The sequence below is a fragment of the Microchirus variegatus genome (genome assembly GCF_963457635.1).
Source record: "Microchirus variegatus genome assembly, chromosome: 19".
NCBI classification, from domain to species: Eukaryota; Metazoa; Chordata; class Actinopteri; order Pleuronectiformes; family Soleidae; genus Microchirus; species Microchirus variegatus.
Window position 1 is genome coordinate 15,778,110 of NC_139820.1, and position 20,450 is coordinate 15,798,559.

Sequence of the window (20,450 nt, forward strand, 5' to 3'; positions counted from 1 at the left end):
CATCCAAAAGGTTACACACTGAATGTATTTGGTTGCAGTATGAGCATCTGCCAGCAGGTGTCGCATAATTGCCTCCAACACTTCATCAAAGCTTTTTCACTTCCTGCTCGAGCAGCTCAGTTCAGGAAGAAGAAATAATGGCGACGCTTGTGGGGTCCGAGTCCCCTTGTACTGGAGCAAAACGAAGACATTGTCACCGCAATATTGTCACTAAGTTCACGGCCAGTAAAATTAGTGGCCAGGGTTTCAGTCGAGGCACACAGGTAAGAGGAGCGATGCGTGTTGTCTCAGTAGTCACAGCCGAATGTTGATCCACTGACACTAGGGACTTGCGCTTGGACTCTGGCTGAAAACGAAGGCGTTATCCTGGGATAGGATTAGGAATGTAGTCGCCTATGTCAGCCCTTGGTTAACAGTTAGCTACAACAATGTGGCATGTTTTTGTTGAAATACATACCACTGACCTCTGTATTACCGTGTCTGTTTGCTGACAAGACGAATAAGGACAGCACAGCACTACAACAGCCGCAAGACTGGTCTTTTGTTGTTAGCTCTGCGGTAGCTTGGTAGTGCAGGCCAGGTTAACGAAGTCACAAAGGCAGACTTTTAAATGAGATGTCATGTACCGTGGGTTGATAGTTGGTGTTACATGATAGCCAACCGTGCAGTTACAGAAGCACTTAATCAGCCAGTGTTGCTATGTGGCAGTAATGTGTGCTAATATTAGCAAACATGGTACCATCAGCTAGCTAGCTAGCTAAGGCAGCTGAACAGCGTCGGTGATTACGTAACGAACGACACAACCGTAACTATCGTCCATAAAAGCATTCGCTACAACAGCTGTGCGGACACGTTAGTGTTAACACATTTATTTTATATTTTACATGTTATTTGTTGCTTGGAAGATAACATTTGGGATACTTTCAGCGTGATGTTAGCTAACGTCAGCAGCTTATGCTATGCTCATGTTACACTTTCTACACGATTACACAAGAAGTGCCAGTTTCGAGCCATTATGTTAGCGATTTTCAACGTGAAACCCTTGACGTATTGTAGAAGGTTCATTGTGAAAAGGTCGTCTGTGGTCTCTAAGACTGTGCTCTGTGTGGCAGAGATGCTTCATGTGTCAGTGCCTCTGACAACACCACATCTTATCAATGAGAGCTATGACGTCTTACAGTCTTTATTTACGAATGGTTACTGCAATATGCTTCAGTGTTTTTTTTATGTATCTCAACACTTCGAGCATGTACTAGCTCTGTATAGTCTTGATGTAACACAATATTTCTATATGTTTAGGATGTATTCTAATATATACGATATATCTCCCGATATAAAGCTGCACACAGGTTGCAAAGTTTTCTTTTGAGGTGGTTGCACTTCTCAAAGAGTGACAGTACACTGTAAATACTATAAATACACTGTGAAACCTTTCATTTCAGATAATACTTGGTCTATTTATTTGGATTTTAATGTTAAATGAGGGATATTTGCTCCAATCGCTACAACGCAAATAATCAGATTTATGAATATAATTAATTAATCTTCTATGGCTTTATCTTCCACATGAGGATGGCAGGGGGAGCTCCGCCAATTTCGGCTGAAGTGGCGAAAGGCGGGGTACATCCCGGACAGTTCACCAGTCCATCACAGGGACACGTACATCGACAAACAACCATCCACTCTCACACCTATGGTCAATAGTGTCCAATTTACCTAATCCACATATAGCATATTTCTGGACTGTGGGAGGAAACCGGAGAACCCCATTACACTTTAAAGAGGCACTTAATAATACTTATATTTTAAGCCTAATCCTTTAGGTTAAAGCAAAATGTGACCATATTTATAGGCAATTTCATTGTTTCTAAACCATGTAAACAAGTGCAAAAAAAAGCATCATTATTTTTATTATTATTATTACCACCTGAAATGAAAAGGTCATAACTATTGTATAATGTAACCATATTAAAGAGTTTATTACCACTCTCCTTTGAGAAGCACAAACATTACAAAAGAAAACTTCATAGAAACAACCTGTGCAGCTTTATATTCTAATAGATCTCGTATATGTTGACATAGGCTGGACTATATGGACTATATTGAGATATTATTTATAAGCTATATCGCCCAGCCTTACGTTTAAGCTTGACAGAACTATTGATTTGAATAATATGATATATCAATATAAAATTGTTATTTATCTGTTTTATCCAGCCCTATGTGGAATGTGATAAATATTCACGTTTTATCAAACACTTTTACCTGTGTTTTATTTAAAGCGGACTTAGACCGGAAGTTCCAATTAACGCTGTTTTTAGTGTGTATCTGCGTCATTACATTGTTTGAGAACACTGTGTTTTATTGTAATCTCGGGCTCAGCGAGATCTCTGAAAAAACCTGGCCCGGTTACGTAAAAAGCAGTTCTCCTGAACAGCAGATCCTCCTGCTCCGGGCACTAGTCCGGGCATATCCGGTTGCGTACATTGAACCGCAGAAGAAGAATAACGTCTGTTGTGGAGGTGTTTCACGAGTGACAGTGTCTTCTGACTCTGGGTCTGACTCCGGGTCAAAGTCGTAAAAGGAACTGCAGCAGGGAGTCGTGACGAAGCTATTTTTAAACATTGTTATAACAATGTTTTGATAATGAGTAGCAGTGCATCCACCGTTCCAGAGGGGAGAGCTGCGCTTCTGAGAGCTGGTGTGCTGATTATGTCACTTCCTAGTATTGGCCAATCACAAGACAGTTGGGAAGGCTCTACGCTGGCTGGCCAATCACAACACACTCTGTCTTCTGGGTGTGAGAGTTCAGTCTGAAATATCGCGGCTCAGGACAGTATTAGAAAAGATTTCTATCAGCTCGTTTACAGCAACTAAGACCTCCATAACTAACATATATGTGCAACAGGACCACTCTGTGAGCTTCAAATATATCTAGACTGCAGCCACTACTTTCTGACACTGTTCAAGTTTGCCTCTGCTCTTGTGATTTACAGTTGCCAGGAGGTTTGCTCCTGGAGAGAGATAAACGGGCCAAGTGGAATGGCATCCCTACTCTGCTGCAGAAGCTCTATGAGAGCAGCCATCCCAACAGCGACCTCTCTCATGCCCACAGCTTTCTTAAGGTAGACATGAAGCACAATTTCACCCACCAATAAAGTTGCTTTTAGCCAAGTGATTGTGAATGTGCCTAGGTAATGTAAATGACCTGTGAACAATTTGTCAGGTTTTATCATCTCAGCTCTCCATGGAGGCCATGTCCTTTGTCACAGAGGACAGGAAGACCGCTCAGGAATCCACCTTTCCCAACACACACACCTTTGACCTCTTTGGTGGAGTCGATGTAAGTGTGACATTTCTTACAGACGTACCTCATAGGCACTGTCATGTGAAGTAATGGAAGCTAAAAACAGGATTGAATACTCATTTAACTGTTTTCCTTGAAGCTGCTCGTGGAAATCTTGATGAGACCCACACTTTCTATGCAGAAGAAAACACCCAAAAGTAAGTAGGAGTCACATTCTCACAGTGCACATCTGCACTAATAAAGATTTTAAAATGTTTTCACGTGATCAGTAACTTGAGTTCAAATTACAGTTTTGTATTCTATTTCAACAGTGAATGATGACCTGGTCAAGGACTGCCTTAGCGTTCTCTACAACTGTTGTATATGTGTAAGTCAAATGTCAGAGTTGTTTTACATCTTTCTTCAACTTAGCACAAACTTAGTCTGTGCAGTTACATGGTCTAAAAACAAACGGAGCTTTTATAGATGACTTTTTTCAATTCATAGACAGAGGGTGTTACAAAGAGCCTGGCAGCGAGGGATGACTTTGTTCTGTTTCTCTTCACCCTGATGACAAATAAGAAGACCTTCCTACAGACTGCTACCCTTATTGAAGATATTCTTGGAGTCAAAAAGGTGAGTTATACTTATACTATAATTCCCAGGCTGACAATAAAACAAAATTGCCCTACTGTCTCGTGAGAAGGTCTTTGTTATCTTAAAAATGCAAGTTTCTTAAACAAGCAAATTAATATTTAATCGTAATACAGTTGTTGTTAACTGTTTGCTCTGCGCTATCAGAGCCTCTAATGTCTATATATATATATATATATATATATATATATATATATATATATATATATGTATGTGTGTATATATATATATATATATATGTATGTGTGTATATATATATATATATATATATATATATGTATGTGTGTATATATATATATATATATATATATATATATATGTATGTGTGTATATATATATATATATATATATATATATATATATGTATGTGTGTATATATATATATATATATGTATGTGTGTATATATATATATATATATATGTATGTGTGTATATATATATATATATATATGTGTGTATGTATACATGTATGTATATGTGTGTGTGTGTGTGTGTGTATATATATATATATATATATATGTATATATATATATATGTGTATGTGTATGTATATATATGTGTATGTGTATATATATATGTGTATGTGTGTGTATATATATATGTATATGTGCGTGTATATATATATATATATATATGTATATGTGCGTGTATATATATATATATATATATATATATATATATATGTATATGTGTGTGTATATATATATATATATATTTATATACATTTGTGTATATGTATTTGTCCAATTGTCTCTGAGCCCCTGAAAATAGACAATACTGTATTTATGTATAAAAATGCTAATAATTCCTCAATGATCAATACAATGCCTCTGTTCAATCCATCATTCCATTTATACCGCTTTATCCTCCAATCTCAGCTGACATAGGGCAACAGGCAGGGTCACACCTGGGACAGCTCTCCAGTCCATCGCAGGTCCACATATAGAGACAAACAACCATTCACTCTCACACAGTTAATTCAGAGTGTCCAATTTACCTATTCCGTATAGTGCATGTTTTTGGACTGTGGAAGGAAACCAGAGAATGCAAACTCAATGCAGAATGGCCCTTGTTCTTCAACCGTGTCCTTAGTCCACACTTCACAATGACATGACATCTTGATAGTTTCATTTCTAATTCACTGTGGTGGTGTACAGAGGCAAACTTACAAAATGTGTGTCTTTGTCCAATTATACAGTATATGGCCATAATATAACTATATTGAATAATGTAGAACAAATGCATTGTGGTGAGATTTTTGCATATCACCAGGCCATATTTTTTACAATTTGTAACACCAATATAGAAGTAGGTGCTTCTCACTATCTGTCATGCTCGTCAGTCCCTGATGACCCTTTTCTGTAATGCTTATTGTTTGACATCTGTCCTTAATGATTCCAGTCTACTGAAACATTTTTAACTGTTCATGTCTTGCATTTTAAGGAGATGATCCAGTTAGAAGGTATCCCCAACCTGTCAGGTCTGGTCCAAAGCTTTGATCAACAACAGCTGGCCAACTTCTGCCGCATCCTGTCCGTCACCATCTCAGAACCTGATGTAGGAAATGACGACAAGCACACCCTGCTGGCCAAAAATGCCCAGCAGAAACGTAACGCTAGCCCCTCACGGGCAGAGGTCAATCAGGGTGAGTTAATGTCATTTGGAGCTTTGATCAGACCCAAAAAAGTCTGACCCGACCCGAGCCTGTGCACATCGTGTCCGTGCCCAGCCCGGTCCCGACACATTAACTGTAATTACGAGTTTGAGCCCGATTTAAACCTGACAATTTTTTAATATGTTAGCCGCAAATGTACACGTACGTCCACGTCCTCCCCACAGCGGGAGCTTGTTGTACCTGCTGCCACAGTCTAATTGACAACAATAACAGAGCCACTGAGATCTGCTTCCATGAACGCATATGTTGCTAATGAGGATACGCTTCCTGGTTTTTAAATGATGCGTTCATGGTCACAGGTTTTTACACCTTCACACAATACGACGTGCTATACCACGCGAACACAACGAGGGAGAACTAACACAAATGCTTGATCAAGGGCCTGACCCGGCCCGCCCCGAGGATAGTGGCGGAAAAGTAGGTGTGCAACGGATCACAAAACTCAAGGTTCTGATCGTGTCAGGGTTTCTGAGTAACAGATCGGACCATGTTTCGGATCAAAAACAACACAAAAAGGCAAAGTTGGGGGGTGAGCCGTACGGATCATGGATCAGCTGTGATCCGTTGCACCACTACGGGAAAGGGTCGGGCTCAGGCAGAACTCTACTGTCATTACTCTCACGATAGCAGTTATATTTTTTGTAATGTGAAATATTTTCTTCATATTTGAATTGCAGTAACTCTGCTGAGCATCCCGGGGTTTATCGAGCGGCTGTGTAAGCTGGCCACTAGGAAGGTGTCCGAGGCCACAGGAGCTAACTTCCTGCAGGAGCTTGAAGACTGGTACACATGGTTGGACAATGCTCTTGTACTGGATGCACTTATGCAGATGGCCACTGAGGAGGCTGAACAAAGCAGTACAGGTGAGGCAACAGTCACCATTTCATGAACTTGTGAACTAGAGTTGGGCAATTTCCAAATTTTTATACTGTATTACGTAGGGGTTACACCATCTGATCGACTATTTAACCACGCCCTCAGTGTGACGTCCTGCAGGTGTGCAGAGGAGGAACAAACAGTGTTGTGGTTGTAGCACGAATACATGTTACCTACCCCCGTTAACCCGAAGCTGCTGCCAACTATTGATTTGGGTGATGCATCGGCCAAACTCCCACACTCACTGGTGTGGAAATATTTTTGCTTTCCCCGTGTGTTTTAAAAACCACGGTGTGTGTGCTATTTTATGCCCATGCAAAGCACAGGACATCTCTGCATGCACCATAAGGACTTGGACGTAACTACAGCGATAACTAGTGACCTAATTCAGTGGTGGGAAACCCTGGATTTAAGCATTTAATTACTGGAACCACGCTACGAAAGGCCAAGCAGGTGGCATCTTACCACAATGGTGTTTGACCTTCAGAGCAACACAGAGCTACATGACTCTCTATGACATCTCTTCTTTTTACAGTTTCCAATTGAATGGCTATTGTTACATTTAATATTTTAATGTGTGACAATAAGGCCTTATGGTGCTTTTCCACTACACGGTTCCATGCATTTACTTTTTTTTGTAACTGCTCTTGTGAGATTCCAATTGAGCTGAGCCAATACTATGTGTGACATCGTCAGACTGCCATCCACTAATTGGTCAGTGTCGTCACTGGAAGAGTCACGAGTGCGACTTCCGACATAAGAATCAAACCGAACAATGCCGAACTGTAGAATCAGTTAAAAAGGTGTACAAATCTTGAAAACATGGGTTAATCTCCATCATTTAGCAAGGAAATGTCTAAAATCTCACATTGAACAGAGAAGTCGGGTGTATACTGCTCTTCATTGTGAGCCGCATCTCGACCCCTTCCGCTGTATTTCAGTTCTGTGACTGTGTTCTGTCTGTGCTCCAGTCATGGAGGAAGTACTGACCGATTCTGTGAACAAATATTTTTAGTGAACTGAGTCTAATGTTTGAATGAGTTATGATGATATAAAACCAATGATCTTAGATTAAACTAGACAAGTCTAAAAAAGGCAGACCCATCTGTGCTAAATGAGAGGAAAAAAGATGGCATTGCGGGTGTGGAAACTATTCTACAGTGTACTACTTTGTTTTAGGCTAAAAAACATGGCTGTAATGTCCATTATTGACCATCAAAGCAGCAATGATAAAAATGAGGTGCAAAAAAAAGCAGAGCAGCACAGGTGTGTCGCCAGATGGCTCAGTTTTCGAACCTGCGCTTATTCTGTCCACCAGAGTGCAGGATCTTGACTGTGTGAGATGCCGTCTTCATTCGTGTAGACGGCTCATTGTTGTGTCCACCACCCCCGTCCTAAACATTAGCGCAAGCTCGTTCGCACTGCACGCACGCACACACACGCTTGGACATGCACAGCCACTGGAGAGAACAGCTGTTGTCATGTAGGCTACAGTTACTGGTAACTGGCCACACACTCATCCTACAAAGCAGCCTTTGAGCACCACAGACAGCGGCTGAAGCTCCACAGTCACCTTACTGACCCGCCCTCACCTATTCCATTCACAAAAACGGGCCAGTGACTCGTCCTCCGCAATGCGCGCACCATCATGTGAGAGCGCAGGGAGTCTGGACAGCAGGATCACCCTTTCATGCACGACCTCATTGGTCGTGAACTTTACGCATTTGTGACACAAATTTTTTTTGTCGAGGTGCGCACGTGTCGATTGTCGATCGTTTTGTTGACAAAAAAGTCCCATCCCTAGTTGTGAAACCCCTAGTATTACACTTGATTTGGGTGACAATGGCTCAGTGGTTGAGCATGTTGTCATGTGTCCTTGGGCAAGACACTTGACCCCATGTTGCTCCTGGGGATTTGTCAGTGAAGATTCTCAGTCATCTAGGTCATAGTCTTCTTCAGTAGTTGGCTGTAGGTGATTGGACTGGGTTAGGTGCTCTCCTGATGTGTTTCTGTTCCCTTGTGTTTCCCTGCTTGGTTGTGGGTATGTTAGTCGCCTGGTGGTGTACCTGTGCCTCTGAACAATCCTAGATAAAAGCCTGACCCACTAAATGCAGGTCACGTTGGCCACAGTTCTGACTAGGCGTGTTGGTTGTCATCTACAACAACACAACAAATCCAGTCTGGAAATAATTAATTAGTGGTGCTCAGGTTCAAAATCAGCCAATTTTTTTATGTTAGACATTCTCTCCTTTGAGATGTGGTCTAGGTTGGTTTATACTCTATTAGTTTTTCTTGTTTATCCAATTCATCATGATAGTTTTCTTGGCAATTCTTAGGCTAGTGATTAGTATGATAGCAATCCCAGATACACACACACAACACACCCACACACACACACAATAAATAAAAAAAAGAGGGATGATGCATCGTAGGACACCATGGTTTCTTCAGGTCCAGCTTTAATCCCCTAGTTGCAAAGTCCTGGGAGATTCTGATGGAATTCACATCCATCCACATGTAAATGGGTATGAACGGTGTGTCATAGAAAGTTTGCTGCGCATAGATGTGATGTATGAATGTGTGAGGTAAATGGCAAAATTGTAGTGTAAAGCAGGTTTGAGTGGTCATCTAGACTATAAAAACTAAAAAGTCATCCATAAAGCATCAAATCAGGCCCTCAATATATGCATATTCTGCAGTGTATGTTTGTTTTCATTGATGATAATGAAACTGATACCATAGTTATTTTTATATATTGCCATATATTATAACGTCGTATCATAACATCATTACCCCTCACTTTCAGAGTCTTCAGATGAGAGTTCACTGGCTACAAGCCCATTGAGACATCAGCTGCCGCAGTCCATGAAGATTGTTCATGAGATCATGTATAAAGTGGAGGTCCTCTATGTGCTGTGTGTCCTCCTCATGGGCCGACAGAGGAACCAGGTAGTTGGCAGCACATCTCCTCTGTGTGATGGAGTGAAGTAAGTTAAAGTTGTCTGACCACTGCTTTGTGTTTCTGCACAGGTCCACAAGATGCTGGCTGAGTTTCGACTCATCCCTGGACTCAATAATCTGTTTGACAAGCTGATCTGGAGGAAATACACTGCTTCCAATCATGTGGTGCACGGCCAGAATGAGAACTGCGATTGTAGTCCAGTATGAATTTAAAATCCTTCCTGTCAAAAAAAACAATATTTAATACAACTTTATTGCCCCACAGGAAAATGTTTTAGTCACTAAGGGTTCAAAAGTTACACACTATACTGCAGCTGTTGCACACACTCGTACACACTATTCTGGTCTATCTGCTTAAGTGGGGACCAGAGTCTGCAACCAGTGTCAGTGTTTGTCAAAGCATTTTTTTTACATCCATGAGCCGAGACTCTGGCTCATGTATGTCATGAAGCTGCATTTCTTAGACATGCATAAACATGTTTTTTTAAAACTACTGGAGAGAAACCTTTTTCGGTTTCACTTTTTTCACATGTTCTCAGCCACTATTTTCACAACAGAATGTGTGAAAACTTGCTGAATTTGCTTTACAGGTTCAGCTTAGCAGAAAAAATAGCTAAACTGCAACTTGTTTGAAAAGGTTCACAGTTGTGATGATGATGATGAGATGGATGCACAGTCTTGCATGATGTGCAGGATATGATACTTGCTTCATTTCACATAGCCTCAGTGCTAACATGTTAGGCACTCTTCTGCCTGTTGTCTCTTATCTGAAGCAGCAATAGAACAGATTACTAATGGAGTTGAAGGAAAGACGGAGCCTCCACAGCAGAAATTAGTCCTGTAAACTCTATAGTGGATCAATTCATGAGAAAGTTATTCTTTTAATTTGAAGTATTGTTTTCGAGACTATTCATCATTTTTACACCCACACACACAAAAAGAGATAAAGTTTATCTTAAAAATGTCAATAGACATATACTGTATATCAAGGATGTGCGTGTGTGCCTGTGCTTTGATGCACACAGTGTAGCCCTGTGTGTGTATGAGAAAGAGGAAGTTAGTCTGTCAGTGCTGCCACATTACTGTGCAAATCTCAGGGCACAACCAGCTTTGTTGTTTTTATGTCCATCAAATGTGTTAAATTTTCAGTCCCATTTTACATGGCTATGGGTATAAATTCAATATTTTAGAGTTAACACAATTTATTCTCATTTTACAGGAAATATCTTTTAAAATCCAGTTTTTGCGGCTACTCCAGAGTTTCAGTGATCATCATGAGTAAGTGACCCTAAATTGAGTCTTGGATCTGACCTCTGGTTTTCAGTGGACAATAATTTAAAAAAAAAATGCTGACTTTGTTTCAGGAACAAGTACCTTCTGCTGAATAGTCAGGAACTGAATGAACTCAGTGCCATATCCATGAAGGCTAACATCCCTGAGGTGGAAGCTCTGGTCAACACAGACAGGAGCTTAGTGTGTGATGGGAAGAAAGGCCTTCTCACACGTCTCCTCACTGTCATGAAGAGAGAGCCTCCAGACTCATCTTTCAGGTCCATGATCAATATGTAGCAAATTATGACGATGTTTAAACCGTCAGCCTACTTGAAAACTTACATTACATTACCACATTGAAACACCAAACTCTGCTAATAAAAAGGGATAACAATCAATTTCTCAAGATTGTTCTGCTGTTTCTGTAGATTTTGGCAGGCGAGGGCAGTGGAAAGTTTTCTCAGAGGCGCCACCTCTTATGCAGACCAAATGTTCCTGTTGAAGAGAGGATTACTTGAGGTAAAAGTCCATAATTTCTCACCCATCTATCACTCAGATCTCTTTGATCAGGGTTTTTTAATATTAGTTTGTTACTCTTAATTAAACCATTGCTAACTTCTTTCACTTTACAGCACATCCTGTTCTGCATCATAGACAGTGGCTGTACATCCAGAGATGTTCTGCAGAGCTACTTTGATCTGCTGGGCGAGCTCATGAAGTTCAACATTGATGCCTTTAAAAGATTCAACAAATATGTCAATACTCCAGAGAAGGTATAAATGTACATCTGACGTGTATATACTGGCCTTATATAAACCCATTGTCAACATGGGTTTAGAATGTGTCTAAATGGAAATGATTTTCTCTCTGTAGTTTCAGACCTTCCTGACGCAGATCAACAGCTCCTTGGTGGACTCTAACATGTTGGTGCGCTGCATCGTCCTTTCATTGGACCGTTTTGAGAGCCAGACTGAAGATGTCAAAGGTGGACTTTAAAGTTTACACATGTAGACTAGTTAAGGGGATGCAATTCACCATTATTTACATAATCGGTCAATGCGTTGATTATTTTCTTGATGAATTGTTCAGTTCATAAAGTGTCCACCAGTGTTCCCCAAACCTTAAAATTATGTTCTCAAATGTCTTTTTTCCACAAACTAAAATGATTCAGTTTTAATGACTTATTTTGTTATATGGAGCAGAGAAACCAGTAAATGTTCACATTTAAGAAGCTGAAAAATCATAGAACCTGTTTAAATGATTAAAATATATTTAAAAGTAATCCTTGCAGCCCTAGACTGTTTGTAGCTTTGTGCCGAGTTGTAGACCTTCTTGTTTTAGCTTTAAGATCAGATGTTGACAGATCTGTGTGTGTGTGCGTGTGTGTGTGCGTGTGTGTGCGCGCACTCCCTCAGTGGTGGAGGTTCTCTCTGAGTGCTGCCTGCTGTCCTACATGGCCAGAGTTGAGAACAGGCTCTCCTTCCTCTTTCGACTGATCAACATCATCAACGTACAGACTCTCACACAGGTCTTGTTTCATTCATTCATTCAAAAGAAATACTATATTATTGAGCTTGCAGACTTTAAGGGATAGTTCAAGTTTTTTTAAGAGTGGTTGTATGATAGACTGATACATTGTCAGCACCAACTACACCATGCTGGTCTCTGGTCACCTGTGTCAGAAACGAGCCTGAGACACAGACCCTCATTCTTGCTGAAAACATGGCTACCAGCAGGAATGAAAGGGAAAACTGGTTTTAGCTAAACCAAACTTGACCAAATAAAATCCAAGTCTACTTGAGTCTATGATGTATAAAGAATATGTTTTCCACTGTTTTCAAACTGAAACTGTAAAAAACACTCTCCAAACCACATTCCAAAGTCATATTCAGCATTTTTAGCTTACAGCTGCTGGCCTACTGCTGCCTTGTTTGGTAACTTTGTGTCACTGATTAAAATCTTACAGAAATTAAGGGAATCAAACACAACAACATTAGCATATATCACTAGGGCCCTATGATTTCTGCGTTAACGGAATCGCGGACGGAATCGCAGAATTGGCCAATGGAAACGGAATCTAATGTTAAATGCGGAATATTGCGGAGATTGACATAATGTGACTGAAATGTCATCGTGAGGAGAAGGAATGTTTGTCTGGGGAAATGTTCTGGGGAACGCTCATTCGTGGCACCACCTGTACATCTCCTCACAAACACTCACCAGGCCAGGATTTCCCCCAGTGCATATTGCCTGTTTATTTACTTATCAGGTTTTCAAACCTGTGCTTATTGTGTCCACCAGAGTGCAGGATCTTGACTTACTATATACACTTTTTTTATACACCACAGATTTTTCTGAACCGCGGAACAAGCGTGTTGCGCCCGCATGTAACCGGCGAGCGTCCCCTTGTCCAGGTGCCGATTGAAACTAGTCACACAAATACGCCATTATTACGGTTATATTGTTATTGTCAATAAAAATGTTATATTTAGTAATGCACCGATAATTCGGCAGCCGAAACGCAGCGAGTTCACTGTGGAACAACAACTATTAAATGCTGGAAAGTCTCTTTGCGCAAAAGTTAAACTTATGAACTCTCCGCGACATTCACTTCACACCAGAGAACATTCTCTCTCTTTGAGCCGTTAACTAAAGAGATCGGCTCATCTGATGCATCTGTTATTCCCTTAATTGCAGCGTTGTAGGGGTATAATTGCGTGTAGAGAAATTATCCAGTCGGATATGGAGAAGAGCACGGTGCTACCACTTTTTTATTTATGTTAATTATTTTACTTTTAAATGTGACCAGCATTGCATGGCTTTGTTTTAAGATTCACTGGCATTTACTTAATTAGGGTTTAACTTAAATGAAAGTCAGTGGATTCAAGAAGAAAGTTGTATTTCAATGGACATTTTATTCACTGACACAAAAAGCACACACTCTATGGTGGTAAAGTAAGTATAAAAGGTAAAAAACAGAATAAAAAAATAAATAAAACGGAATTCTAAAAAATTAAAATGGAAAAAACAGAATTTGGAAAAACTCCACCTAAAATGAAGCTAATACTACAAAACTTCAGCAGATTCTCCTGAACTTTACGGTCCCTCAGACTGGCTCTATGCACAAGGGCACACTCGGCACAGATTCTAACAAAGCATTTAATATCCTCCTCTTTTCTGTGTAGGAGAATGTGAGCTGTTTAAACACCAGCTTGGTCATCTTGATGCTGGCCAGAAGAAAGGCTAAACTACCCTTCTACCTCAATGCTCTGCGGGAGAAGGAGTATGCTGAGAAGTACCCAGGCTGTCTGCTCAACAACTTCCACAACTTGCTGCGCTTCTGGCAGCGTCACTACCTCAACAAGGACAAAGATAGCACCTGTCTGGAGAATGTGAGTATCTCAATGTTTCCTGTTTAGATGAATCTTCACTTTATATCTTCATAGGGTCTTTCTTTCATAAGTTCCTGTGTCACATTAAAAACAAAGATCAACAAACATTTCCATATTTGCTAAAAACACAGTGACAGTTGACCATTCACTTTATTGGATCATGCTTCTACCTGTTAAAAATATATAAATAGTATAATTTGTCTATACATTTTTTATAAGTACACCTCTGCATAACATTGTACATTGTATGTTAGGGCTGGGCGATATGGCCGAAAAATAAAATCCCTGATTATTCATATGATGTACTATGTGTTAATGCATGACATTTTACACACACATACACAGTGTTTCAGTGCTAGTTAATTAAACTATTTTAAATACGTTCTCCATAAACCTAGCATAGACTCCGTGTCTGTCTCACAGTCTCTGGACTAAAATACAGCGACAGCGTGATGCCAGTCACGGATCATTAAATATTTTTTTCGGCACTGTTCGGCTTGATCCTTGTGTCGGAGGTCTCCGGAGCAAAGACTCAGTCACATACATCGGTAGCTCGCCACTCGCAATCAGTGGTGCTTAGGGTGCATCATTTGCCCCACTTTTTTTAAATTTTTTGAAAATCAATCTGTACCTAGAATAGATTTTTTACACTTACTAAATTAAACTTCCATGCAAAATTTTATTAAATTCTATTGATATCTAAGGGGTCCACCGAGCCTCTGAAGTTTCCAACAAACGACGGACATACAAATATTGTTTCTTTCTTAAATAACAGCAAAGACAATAGATCTAGCCCTATAATGTCAAAGAAAGTTGAATATAAATATGGACATTGCGCATCATTTGGTGCCAGTTGTGTATCTCTATCATTATTAGTTCCTGAGATATGGCAGTTGCCATTTGGGGGGGGGGGGACAAGGCATTCGACAAGCATTTTCCAACAGCATGAAAGCAAGCCATCGATAAAATCTTAAATTATATTCCATTAACTCACAATATCATAACATTATGTAACTAAAGATTACCCTATTCTAGAACCATGAACACCTTAAATTTCAAAGTGTAAAGGCCACATTATACTTCTCCGACTGCGTATGCGTTATCCGTCTGCGTCACCACGGAGACGCCTCGAGCATTTATACTTCTGCGTCGTGGTGACGGACACTCGCTGCAATTTCCCGCCCGATCAGTAGGGGTCGCTGCGCAAGGTTGTTGTGCTTCTGGCTACAGTGAGCAATGGCGTCCGAGAAAGAAAGAGAGAGAAAGACTGTTGTTGTTGAAAAAGTGGCCGTTTCTCACTTTTCTGTGTCACGGAACGCAGTTTTAAGATAATTTGAGGCGAGAAATTGGCCATTTAGAGTCTAAACATGTGCTGTGTGTGTTAAGATATGACGTATTTATAGTTCGGCAGCGGCGTTATCGGCGGGGATCAGCTCCGCCTCTGTCAGGACGCCCGGAGCGCACTGAGAGCCGGCACAGAGCAGCTTAGCTCGGCCTGTCCTGAGGACCAATCGCAGCTCTTGCCGTCTCCGTAGTCCCTTGACGGAGTGACGGACACTTAAAAAATATTCCGTGCACCCGGAGACGACGCAGAAGCTCTTCGACAGGTTCTGCGTCGACGCAGAGGACTCTGCGTAGCTACGCAGAGCACTTTACGCAGGAGTATAAATTGGGCTTTAGACAAACTGTAAACCTCCAACAAACATATCATATGACTGAGCAAATGGGTAATCCATGAACATAGATAAAACATACAGAATTCTTAATAACTAAGCACCATATGATTCTCCTCTTGCAGATCCTATGTAGTCTGTGCTGAGCTTCACATTAAGCTCTGTGCTGTAGTGAGCTTTATCCTCGTGGCTAGTGACACCAGCTTGGGACGTTTCAGGATGTCATGAGGAATGAAAACTGACACACTTGTGTGGTCGCTGTTTGGAAGGCTGCTGCAAAGATTCATCATCATCAGAATACTCACCATCTCTGCTGCTGATGGCTCCCTTAGATGTGGATGCCTGTTCCTTATACCCGCGTTTCCACTCATTCTCCGCTGGGCTTCCTTCCTCTTCACCTTTGCAGCAGTCATCTTGTCCAGAGCACCAAAGGTTGCTTACCGATCCGTTTTCATTGAGTGGAGAAATGTCAGATCTTCATGGTTCTTCATGAGCTGTTCCACTTCATGAAGCTTGACCTGCATCTTCTGTAGCTTATGCTGTGAAGCTGGCAGCTCCCTCCAGTTCTTGTCCTTGTCATTTTCATCTGACAAGGCTATTATCTTCTGCATGGCCTTGATGTGAGATATCATTGGGATGTTGCGATGGCTTTCTGGTAGAAGATTTGAAGTTGTGCCATCACCAGTTTTGCTGCATCACATTTGGAACGCAGCTCAGATTCTCTGTCTTGGAAATGCCACATCAAACATCTGAGGACTTGATTACACTTGGGAAGCCTGGAACCTGTTATGATGGCATCATCTTTCCTTATTGTAGCTTCCAGTTCATATATGGACTTGGACTTCCTTGTTGCTGCTGATTTGGCTTGGGCTGTCCTTTTGCAATGGCTTAGCTGCCATCATGACAAAATACTGACAAGGACTACAGGATAACAACGGCAGCAAGAACTTGCTCAAGAATAATGCACAAGTCTAGATATACATGTATCTTTGTAGGTGTGGTTCCATTAATATGAAAAAAAAAGGATTTTCATAAGACCATGACTGGACTTCACATCTGCTTTTTATAGATATTGGGACAAAGAAATGCATACAATTTGGGGGAAAATGCAATATTTTAGAAACCAATGATGATAGAGATATCAGACTGGTACCAAAAGATGTGCGATATCCACATTTATATTCAACTTTCATTGACACTGTAGGCCTAAATGCATTATTTTGGAAGTTATTTACAAAAAACTGATTTTTCCAGAGCGGGGATACAGGCTCTGCTAAGAAGCAACTTTAGAGGCTTGGTGGACCCCTTAGATAATATTCAATCCAGCTAATATTTTACATATTTTCTTTTCATTAGTATTGTCACATTTTAAAATTGGGTACAAGTTGAATTTCCAAAATTGGGGCAAATGATGCACCCTAGTGGTGCTGTCCCGACATGTGCTACCGCTGCCTTTTGTTGAAATGGGCTTTTCAATAGAACGGTGATAGAGCTTACATCGCTGTGGCATCTGCAGGTAAATCCACTGTCACCCTTGGTGCGCGGTTGTCAAATTTAATCGAAAATTGACGTACCCGCTTTCCTGGCGTCTATGGTATAATAAAACGTGCAGCCGCTCTCCCAGCTCTAATGGTAGAAATGTGGCAATGCTTTCCCGTCGTCAATGGGTTAAAGAAAACAAAATATAAATCAACTTGCAACAAAGAATAACATTGTTTTTTAGTCTGTAACAGAAAAGATTTAAGGTACATCAATTTGTGGATGTGCAATTTCACTTAATTCAGGTACGGCAAAAACGGCATGTTCTCAGGGGTCACATGCGCCCTCCTGGCATCGCACCGCACCCACCCAGGGGGAGCCCGCCCCACTATTTGAGAAGGATTTGGTTAGAATCACATGGTGGAGTAGTGGCTAGCACTCTTGCTTCAGAGTAGGAAGGTCACTGGTTTGAATCCTGGTTGGATCTTTGTATGGCGTTTGCATGTTCTCATATAGAGGATAAAGTGGTAGACAATGATTGAGTGAGAGCCTCAAATGACACTACTGCACATTTTGATTGATTACTTAATCAAAAAATCAGTTTGATGCAACATCAACCCTGTATGCATAGTGAACATCAACACCCCACTTCCATATGGTGTAGTCAGCTGCTTAATAAAGACATTATTTTGATTCTCCTCAGAGCTCCTGTATCCCCTTCAGCTACTGGAAGGAGACGGTGTCGGTGTTGCTGGTGTCAGACAGGACTTCTCTGTGCGCCATAGCCAGCTACATTGATGAGCCTTTCATGGATCTGAACAGAGACCTGCTGGAGGATTGACCAGCAGTATGTGCACTCATGGTGCTGAGGGTGAAACAGGGCAGAGGGGTCACAGGGAGTACGGACACCTAAAGCTGGTGATGATGATGACTCCACTGAGCTGAGCCATTCAGGCGCCTTTGACTGTGTTACTGGATGTAAAGACTCACCTGTTTGCATGGAGGCTATCACAGATGGACGAGGACCTAAATAACCTGTCTATCATCCACTGACTCGCTGCTCTTCGTCAAAGAGAACCTGTACGCCCATCCCGGAATCAGCAACGTTGTTTAACAGAGGGAACATTGGGATGTTACACCTGCTTTGGTTGTTTGCTTTAGGTGTAATTCAGATAGACTTTTATATAACCTATACAAAATTCTATCAAGAAAACAAAATGTATGATTCAACAAATATGTTATAAAAAATGAAATTTCATGGACACGGTTTGGGAAAGGCCACATTAGTCATCCACATATGTAAGTTAGTGGTTAGAGGTTCCTTCCCCTGCTACCTACATGCTCTGTCTCAGTGCCACTCCACTGCCTGACCTGTAGGGGGAGCCAGTGAGATTGGACTTTTTTTGTAAGGGTCTCGTCAGTAAACAGCATTTTTTTTAAACCTGTCTGTGGGATTTTTATTAGGTGGCTGATGTTCATTGGTGCTTTCTGGCTCGTCTCAGAACATTAAGGTTGTGAGTCAGCTGATCGCTCTGGGCTCCTTTCACCGAAAACCATCCACTGTGTTGTTGCTTCAGAAGCTTCACACACAGACTTGTCCCTTTTCCAGGTTATTTCCTGACCTGTTTTTGTGTTGTTGTGGCTTTTAGCTCTGGATAAACTGTAGAATAAAATATTGCACAGATAAAATTGCTCTTACTGTTTATTATATTTTAGCACGTGTTAATTAAAACACCATTATTTGTTCAGAATGTGTACCCATGCTGTGAGAGATGCTTTGGGAAAGCTTTGAGAATAAACTATGCAGGTGTTGGTGTTAACATAAAACTCTTAATTGTTTCACATCCACACTTGGGTTGTTTTCTGTAAATCAGCCCTCAGCCTAACATTGTCATCATAGGTCTCAATTTCTTTGGTTTTCCTCAAAATCTGCAATGCGACGACACACTGAGAATCTTTCTTTGACTGCTCTGTTTTCTTGGTGCTGCTAGCATTGATTGAGCATTAGCACAGAGAGCACCTGTGTTTGTGAGGCTGTAGATGGAACATGCAGAGCTCAACAGGCATTTAGTGTCTCACATTCAAACTTTGGCCCCCGACCCATGACAAGTACAAATGAATGAGCTACCTCATAATTTATCCTTAAAGCATACAGATCAAATCACTTCTAATGACACGTGTACAGTCTGACTTGCAGCATTGTCATGAGCCATACCACATGTTCATGTTAATGTTTAAGGATGTGTCTATAGTCTACTCCTGATGCTACGACTAACTATTGCTATGCTGCCTTTGGATGCAAACACGTCCTTTCCCACTTCTGAAGCCTTGTATTTGCTTTGAAGCTAAATCACCAGAAATGTCTCCTTGTTTTCTAGCTTTCAATCAGCATGTCTTAAAAAATCTCTTCAATAGTTATGCATATTCTTTGGAGAATTAGTTCTTATCTGTTGTCCATTGCAATGAAGTTATTGCAGCCACACTTTGTGTTCACAGGTCCTCGGCTTCTGACTGGTGTAAAGTGAAAATAACTGTTTATTGACCTGATGTGACTTAACATGGGCTTTATCTGCATTGGTGTCATGGATATATAAACCCCTCTTGGAAGTTCTTGGGTCTGTTGCTATAAAAACATGAATGTTGTGAGATCGACTGTCCCGGACTTCTGTAGCTGTGTGCTGTGAGTTTCTGAGAGAGTGAGATTCCTTAAGAGTTCTGCTGTAGGTGGTGTGAAGTTTTTAGTAGGCCTTCCACTTCATACATTCATACCTGTGTGAGAAATGGTCAAAAATGTGCTGCAAAGTGTTAAATATATAGCATTATTTGACTTTGATTTTAGGTTTATTTAATGTTTGGCATGAGAAATGATTTAACACACACTGCAACCATGTGGTGCTTCTTGATCAAATGTATCTCACCTCACAACCATTAACAGCATCTATGATTTCTTTAAAGAACACTATCTTTTGCAAATAATAATTAAAAACAAAACAAAAAAACATTTTGTTTTTTGTGTTGACGTTTAATAAAAATTAACTTCCAAACTCACACTAATCCTGTTTCACATCAGGCAAAAAAAGATTCACATTTCAGTTTTTCATGGAACTCTAACCACATTTGTGTAACCAGCTCTAACACTCTCACCTCCATCCTCTAATGCTGGTAAACTTTAGTTTAATTTT

At 40.7% G+C, this 20,450-nt stretch overlaps 1 protein-coding gene across 1 annotated transcript; it reads left to right on the forward strand.

Annotated features, from left to right (window-relative positions):
* Positions 1-136: 136 nt before the first annotated feature.
* On the forward strand, positions 137-20,304 carry trpc4apa (transient receptor potential cation channel, subfamily C, member 4 associated protein a). Its single transcript, XM_083906177.1, has 18 exons — positions 137-263; positions 2,997-3,125; positions 3,227-3,343; positions 3,447-3,504; positions 3,619-3,674; positions 3,794-3,922; positions 5,384-5,585; positions 6,293-6,478; positions 9,298-9,440; positions 9,522-9,653; positions 10,672-10,730; positions 10,817-11,002; positions 11,153-11,243; positions 11,357-11,497; positions 11,598-11,709; positions 12,140-12,252; positions 13,910-14,116; positions 17,972-20,304. Exons 1-18 carry the CDS (start codon positions 138-140, stop codon positions 18,107-18,109), a joined length of 2,325 nt encoding a protein of 774 aa, XP_083762303.1. The 5' UTR covers position 137; the 3' UTR covers positions 18,110-20,304.
* The last annotated feature ends 146 nt before the right edge of the window (positions 20,305-20,450 follow it).